Raw genomic sequence first — 8,075 nt, forward strand, 5'->3', positions numbered from 1 at the left:
GAAAGAGGGTGGAATTCACAAATATGGTTTGTCTTTGTCATTAAAATATTCAATTAATTCATATGCCAAGAATCCGACGAGGAACTGGGAACTTGAGGATAAAATTTTGAAAGAGTTGTAGGGAGACTGCTAGGGAATCAATAAGACTTGAATACAGGAAAGAACATTATCTTGCTGTTCCTTCAATGCCTTGTCTAGTTCTATGTGTGTCCAAAAGCAATGGTTTTAAAATATTGTTTCTTGACCAGCAGGATCAACATCATTTGGAAATTTGCCGGACATGCAGATTCTTTGTCTCTATCCCAGACTTAACTGAATTAGAAATTCTCAGGATGGGGATCAGCAATCTGAGACTTAACAAGCCCTACAAATGATTCTGATGCATGCTAAAATTTGAGAATCACTGGTCTAAAATATTGACAGTGCTTTCTGACTGGATTCTTTTCCATACTACAGCTTCAGTTGTAAGCATCTATGGAATATGGACTATTGCCTTCCTTTTTCTTCCTCTACATCTCCAATACAGAGATCTATCCAGAGGCCGACATTTGGTAAGTGTATTTTCTCTGTGACCAGTATTAGACATCTCCTAGAAGGCCTGAGTACACTGAGAGTTGAAATCTTCATTTCTGACCTGGAGATGGAGAGCTCCAATCAAACCATTGCTCAAGAGTTTATCTTCTCTGCTTTCCCTTATTCTCGGGGAGACTCTGTCATCTGTTTTGTTCCACTTCTCTTCATTTATACTTTCATTATTGTTGGAAATCTGGTCATTATCTCAGTGGTCCAGCTGAATACTCGCCTCCACACTCCCATGTACTTCTTTATCAGTGCCCTTTCTTTCCTGGAGATTTGGTATACCACAGCTACCATACCAAAGATGCTCTCTAGCCTGCTTAGTGAGAAGAAAAGCATTTCCTTAAATGGTTGTCTCCTGCAGATGTATTTCTTCCATTCCACAGGCATCAGTGAGGTTTGTCTCTTGACAGCTATGGCCTTTGACCGCTACCTGGCCATCTGCAGCCCTCTTCATTATCCCACTATCATGACCCCCAAGCTATGTGCCCAACTGACTTTAAGTTGCTGTGTCTGTGGCTTTATCACACCCCTCCCTGAGATTACCTGGATCTCCACATTGCCGTTTTGTGGTTCTAATCACCTTGAGCACATCTTTTGTGACTTCCTCCCAGTGCTACGCCTGGCCTGCACAGACACACAAGCCATCATCATGATTCAGGTAGTGGATGTTGTCCATGCAGTGGAGATTATTACAGCTGTGATGCTCATTTTCATGTCCTACATTGGTATTGTGGCTGTAATTCTACGTATTCGTTCAACTGAAGGCCGCCGCAAGGCCTTTTCCACATGTGTCTCCCACCTCACTGTCTTTTTGCTCTTCTTCGGCAGCGTGGCTCTCATGTACCTACGCTTCTCTGCCACCTACTCTTTATTCTGGGATACAGCCATCGCTCTGGCCTTTGCAGTTTTGTCCCCCTTCTTCAACCCCATTATCTATAGTCTGAGGAATAAAGAGATAAAAGAAGCTATAAAAAAGCACCTGGGTCAAGCTAAAATCTTTTTTCATAAGACCAGAGACCTCAAGTAAAATCCAATAGTCGGGAGTCTATATAGTTGTCGGTTCCTTTTCATCCTCAACTCTCTGCAATCTGTTTTTTCCCATCCAGCTTTTACTGAAACTGGTCTCTCAAAGGTCACCAATAAACAAAGTTCACTAATAACTGAATTCAATAGTTTCTTTCAATCCTTATCCAATTTGACATATTTTTGGATCTGACTTTGTTAATTGAACTCTCTGTCACTCAATTTATTCAAGATAAATTCACTTTGTGGAAATGATCTGGGTAAATATTTACTTATTTTTAACGCAATCAAAATATTTGTTTGTAAGATAAGGTAATTGAAAAATCATCTTCATAAGATTAAGTTTTCTCCATGGTACTTCCAGTGGATATAGTTGAAGAATAACTCTAATTTCTAAATTGAGTATCCATGTATTGATCAATAGCAGTCTAGACATATTTCAGCAGGTTCTATTATGAATTCCCTTCACCATTTGTACATCAGCAATACTACACAATATTAATTCGATGTCTGGGTGAATAACAGATGCAAAAGCCATCTTTGTGTGCTTGCATCCAGCAGTAGTGAGCCTACGTGTGTCAAGTTAGTGGAGGCCATTGTGCTGAACACCAAATCAACTTTAATATCCATGACAGCAAGAAACTAGGGGAACACGTAGGCGTCTGTAAAATTAAGAGAAGGAAAATTGACGGAAAGTGGTTGGTTGAAGTTGTGTGACAGTTAAAGACTATGGCAAAGAATCTCAGGCCAAGGAGGTCATTGAAGAATACTTTAAATGCAAGAGATGAACATAAAAAATTTGGCTCTAAAAAAAATAGAGCAGCATCACTAAGGTATTTATTAACTAATCATATTTTTTCATGATAAATCAAAAAACAAAATATTTGCTTTTACTGTAATCAAATGTATCGTACTTATTAATTAAGCAATAAATATCCATTGAATGAATAAACCAATACCACCATGCTGCATTCTGATTATTCCAGCCAACTGATCTACCGTATTGAAAACAGCTCTCCCCTTTTCAGTCTTTCCTCCATCATCTTTCAGAATTCTGGACTCTTTTCTATCCTGCTTTCTTTGAGGGTTGTTTCTCTTGCTGACTCTTCTTACACATGCTTCACAAAGGATGATTTTCTCTGGGACTCACGTCTCAGTTGGGATGGGATAAAGCTTATTATTATGCAAATGTTAGTAGATTTTCACCCTTCCCTAGCCCACCTACCTGAATCCTATAGTTGTCAGCCTCATTTCCCCACTACTGTGCCACAGCCACTACCTCATCCATCCTCACCTCTAAATCTTATGCTACTTAAAAGTCAAATGGAAAGACAGAAGTGAAGGGAAAGCTCTTATAAGAGGCTAATGCTATCTAATAAAGAGCTCAGATGGAGAAGAGGAGGAAAAATGAGAGAAAAACCATAGGTTGTGGGTGGAGAGGTCTTGGTAAAAGAAACTCTTCAGAAAATACTTGGTGCAAGAAAATGAGAGAAGAAAGATAAAGGGATAGAAGAAGTGCTGCTGGGTTTAAGTAATGTGTCTATTTTTAATGTTTTTCAAAAGACATGACAAATGAAATTACTGATTCATTGACTAATTAATTAATTATTTTAACTGTGCTTTTCTAAGTGCAATATTGTTACAGAATTGGTACAAATAAATCTGCAGTATATGAAAGTGTTACATAATTTTCATATCCGTTCCACACTTTTTCATTTTGTATTATATAACCCTTTCCTACAATATTATCAATATCCCTAAAAATTAATATAGCTAAAACTACCTCTCTTATTTTCATACTCTCCCACCTTCAAGCTGCTCTCCCAGCTGAGACTGAGGTATTTCTTAACACTTAGATCTGATTGCTTTACTACTCTGCTTAAAAACCTTCTATGATTAAACCCACCCTCACTCCAAACTGTGAATGTAAATTAATTTTACTGAGTAACCTGTGTGTGCATGCATGTGTGCATGTGTGTGTATGTTGAATAAAGCAAATTCCAAGCTAAGGCAAAAACAAAAAGGAAAGGAAACATAAAAAGAAAGTTCATAGTGTGTTAACATTCATATGCCACCTTGTAAATCTGCAGTTAGTGAATACACGGGATTAAGGAAACACGTACCTTCTGGCCTGGAGAGTACAAAAGCAGCTAACTCATATTTCTTTTATCAACAACTGCGCTGCATTTATTAATCATGCTGTTGCTTGTAATAATAAAATACCATTTTATATATTCACAATTTTATATGTTCACAATTGCAATTATATATATATTACAGCAATAATACAATTTTCCACTAACGGGCACTCACTATATTTAAGACATCGTAATAAACATCTCCTATATATGTTGTTACTTTATAACAACACTACACAATAGGTATTATTATCATTCTTGTTTTATAAGTGAGGAAACTGTGGCTTATAAAGGTTAAGTGATTTCTCTAAGGACACACATTCAGTAAGAGGCTGAGCTGTGATTTGAACCCCCGTCTATCTTACTTCAAAAGCCTTGTTCTTTACCATCATTCTAAATTTCCTAATATTATGACTATATTCTTGAGGAAACAGAGGGATTGGGAAGACTTGTTTTTCAGCAACTACACAGCATAGACAAACCCTGCGGTTCTTGTTGGTACTATTGAAATATTTCACTTATTTCTTCAAGAAAGTTTTAAAAATTATCCACTGTGTTCAGGGTAAGTGCAGTGGTAAGTGTTGGAATAATATGGCTACAAGGCACATTCTCTGATATCCAGAATCAAAGTGAAGGAAAATGGGTTAGGCATTTGAGTCGTCTACAAAGAAGATGAGAAGACCAACGCAAGAGGTTGCTCCTTTCTTTACTCTTCCCCTTTTACCTAATCTCTTCTTTCCTTTCACTTTTCCTTCACACCTTTCTCCTTTGACTCTTTCCCACATTTTCAAAATCTGGTCTATGCTATGACCTAGGGACTTAATAAATGAGGTGGAGTCTAGCCTCTAGAATAGCATCTCTAATTGCAAGTCCAATCATTTTCTTTAACTAATCTTAAAAGGAATGGATTATTTTGTTTTGATACTCAGACTCTCCTGATACTCTGGACGAAAACTCTAGTAGGGAAAATCAAGTTACTTATAATCTCTAAGAAATCTATGTTGGGGTGTGTGTTTTATCCCATTTGTGAGAAAACAGAGAAGGCCTCTGGACAGAGGTGAGTATGGGGCTTGATGCCAGAGAGCTCAAAGCAGTATGACGGACTGAAGAAAAAATATTTTCCTTCAAATATAGCATGATTGGCTATGAGATAGGATCCAGAACACTTTGAATAAGTGAGAAAAATGGCTTTGGCCAAATATATGGAGGCGGAAAAAGATATGTGTACGCGTATTTGGTGGATGTGCAAGGTGCGGGGCAAGTGAGAAAAAATATAACTTCCTCTTTCATTTTGTAGGTTGTATAGTGCACAAATAAAACCACTTCTGTTCACATGGGCTTGAGGGCTTGGGCCTGATTGTAATCAGAACTATGGCCTAGAAAGCAAGTTATTATTTGACCACCTCACTTAATTCTCATAACAATCTTGTGTGGTTGATATTCATATCCACTGTGTAGATCAAAAAAAACTGAGGCAAACAGACTTGCCTAAGTTCATATCGTTGGCTAATGATAGAGCAAGTAACCAAACTGAGTCCAGGCTTCAAATCGCATGCTTTTCTCACCACAACACTTAATAGTATTTTTCTGAGTGAGAGAGGGGCTGATACAGAGGGAAGAAGGTGAAGGATATACATTCTTTCTAGACAGAAAAGAAATATACAGGGAAAAAATTCTGCTAATTATAAAAGTGTGGTCTTGGGCAATAGGCAATTGACTATATAAGCTGAATCTCTTGGTGTGGCGGGCTAGGAGGAATACAGCAATTTATGTATCTGGAACATCAGCTGTTTTTTAGGGATCCCTCTCATTCGAGTGTATTGCAGAGAACGAAACGTAGAACACGGTGAGCTCTCACCAAATATTTGAATGAACAAATGAAATATATAATAAATGAATGAATTGATTATCCAATTAATTATCTAAACTCGCTGTCCAGGAGTCTCATTTCTTCTTTTTTTTGCCCCACAGCTGAGAAGATGACAAGTAAGAGTCTGACAGAAGTAATTGAATTTCTTTTAACTGGTTTTCTCCATTTGCAGGAAAATGGATGGTTATTTTTATCTTTTTGCTCATGATTTACCTATTCATCGTCATTGGAACCCCTATGGTCTTTTTTGCCATCAAACTAGATTTCCACCTCCACACCCCCATGTGTTTCTTCATCAGTGTTCTCTCCTTCCTGGAGATCTGGTATACCATGACCATCATACCCAAGATGCTCTCCAATATAGCCAAGGAGAGAAGACCATTTCTCTGACTGGCTGCCTCTGAAGATGTATTTCTTTCGCTCCTTTGTCATTACTGGAGTTTGCCTGCTCACCACCGTGGCTATGGACAGATACCTAGCCATCTGCAAGCCTCTCTGTTGCCCCACGGTCATGACACCTCAGCACTGCACTCAGCTGACTCTAGGTTGTTGCTTCTGTGGCTTCTTCACACCACTCCCTGAGAGTGCTTAGATATCTACATTTTCATTTTGTGGTCCAAATCAAATACAGAATATCTTCTGTAACTTCAGTCCCATCCTGAATCTAACATATATGGACACTGGCACAATTGTTTTAACCAAGGTTGTGGACTCTGAGCATGCTGTGGAGATCATCACAGCGACAATGCTTATGGTTTTGGCTTATCTTTGTGTCCCTACAGTAATCCTACATAGTTGCTCTGCCGATTGACACCAAAAGGCCTTTCTACCTGCGTTTCCCAACTTGCTATTTTCTTGATATTTTTTGGAAGTGTGGCCCTGATGTACCTTCTCTGCCAAGTACTCCTTTTTCTGGGACACAGCCATAGCCTAATGTTTGCAGTGGTATCATCATTCTTTAACCTCGTTATCTACAGTTTAAGGAATAAAGAGATCAAGGAAGCCATAAAAATGCTCATGTGCCAATCTATTATATTCAGACATCATATCAAATAAGACACAATACATACTCATTAAGAAAGTGTATTTATGGCAATATCTATATTAATCTTTTCAGTGTTTTTGTTGCTGTTATGTTTATTTTTTCTGTGCGTTGACAGTAAATGGTATGTTTAGTCATTGTATCTCTGTGAACTTAGGAAATATCCTCAGAGGTTGATACGATAGAGTGCAAAGAAAATGGGATGAAGATGCACACAGTTTCCTCATTTATTCTTTCTTTGAGTCCAGAGGGAGTCACGTAAAATCCCTGACATCTCCTGCCCTAACTTACTTAAACAGAAATAAACACATTTTTCTCTGCGTTTCTATAACACATTTCTTGGGATTCTATTTTGTATGGTTTTTATTCTATCTTATATCACAGTTTACATGTGTTATGTGGACCACCTACTTTGTAAACTCCTTGAAAATAGTGTTTTATTTTCTTCATCTCAATATTGCCAGTGCCTATTAGAATTTTTTGCCCATAGAAATGCTCAATAATGTTTTGCTAAAAGAGTAAATAAATGATTAAGGCAGTCTTCATCTCTTGACAAAATTAAAAATTATAAAAAAAATTATGTTATAGAAAAAACCCAGACTATTCCCACATTCAACAAAGAATGGCAGAGGAGGAGGAGATAATGGGTACAGACAAGGTACGTGGTACATTTGCACATCAAGCAATTTTTAATAGTGAAATGAAGCCATATCACAGATAATCCACTCAAATTTCCATGACTGGCATGTACATAGATGTTAAATAGGATTTTCATTGCTATCCTAGGAATTTAGTCCCTTAAATATAAGAATTAAATTTCGGAGTTCAGTCTAAATAGCTATGAAGGAAAATAATATTTAGTCCTGGCTCCTACTTTCCTTTATTCTACTGAGAAATAATTTATTTTTTAGTTAAGCTCTTTTTTCCCTGAGTGAGACCATGTCTCCAAACATGCTATTTTTATAAACTTTGTAAGGATTTAGGCTTATATAGCTTCCTTCAGGCATCACTGCCCTCAGAAATAATTATTAGTGGATGGGGACATCAAGGAATTTTATATAAGATTTTCTAATGATACGTTGCAAATCATTCTTTAAAAGATAAGCACTTAGCTTTACGAGAAATTGTCCCATATCAGATCTTTGCCCTTTACATTCTGATTTTCGAATTTAATGATTCTGAGTAAAACGTATGACTTCAAGTAGTTGAAATATACCTGGTTGGCATTATTTACCTCAGCTAACAACAGCAATTCTTTTACTATGTAGATTTAAATACAAAGTGTTTTTAAATCAACCGTTTAAATTTAGTCATATAATAATTCTCTGGAATAAGTAGTTTACTCCTTAGTCTCCCCATTATGTACTTAATAAAATTTAAGCAAATTTCCAATGATCATCCGATCATTAAATGGTGGAATCAA

At 37.1% G+C, this 8,075-nt stretch overlaps 1 protein-coding gene and 1 pseudogene across 1 annotated transcript; both read left to right on the forward strand.

The window, feature by feature from the left end:
- The first annotated feature begins 640 nt into the window (after nt 1–640).
- Nucleotides 641–1,606, forward strand: LOC101398481 (olfactory receptor 6K2). The gene has a single exon (XM_004442811.3). It carries the CDS (start codon nt 641–643, stop codon nt 1,604–1,606), a length of 966 nt encoding a protein of 321 aa, XP_004442868.2.
- A 4,094-nt stretch (nt 1,607–5,700) lies between these two features.
- Nucleotides 5,701–6,666, forward strand: LOC101398240 (olfactory receptor 6K2-like; annotated as a pseudogene).
- Nucleotides 6,667–8,075: the final 1,409 nt, after the last annotated feature.

The sequence above is a fragment of the Ceratotherium simum genome, chromosome 2 (assembly GCF_057802395.1).
Source record: "Ceratotherium simum simum isolate JZ-2026a chromosome 2, ASM5780239v1, whole genome shotgun sequence".
Taxonomy (NCBI): Eukaryota; Metazoa; Chordata; class Mammalia; order Perissodactyla; family Rhinocerotidae; genus Ceratotherium; species Ceratotherium simum.

Bases quoted from the DNA above. Each gene is read 5' to 3' on its own strand.
- LOC101398481 (XM_004442811.3), top strand. From the start codon at position 641: ATGGAGAGCTCCAATCAAACCATTGCTCAAGAGTTTATCTTCTCTGCT.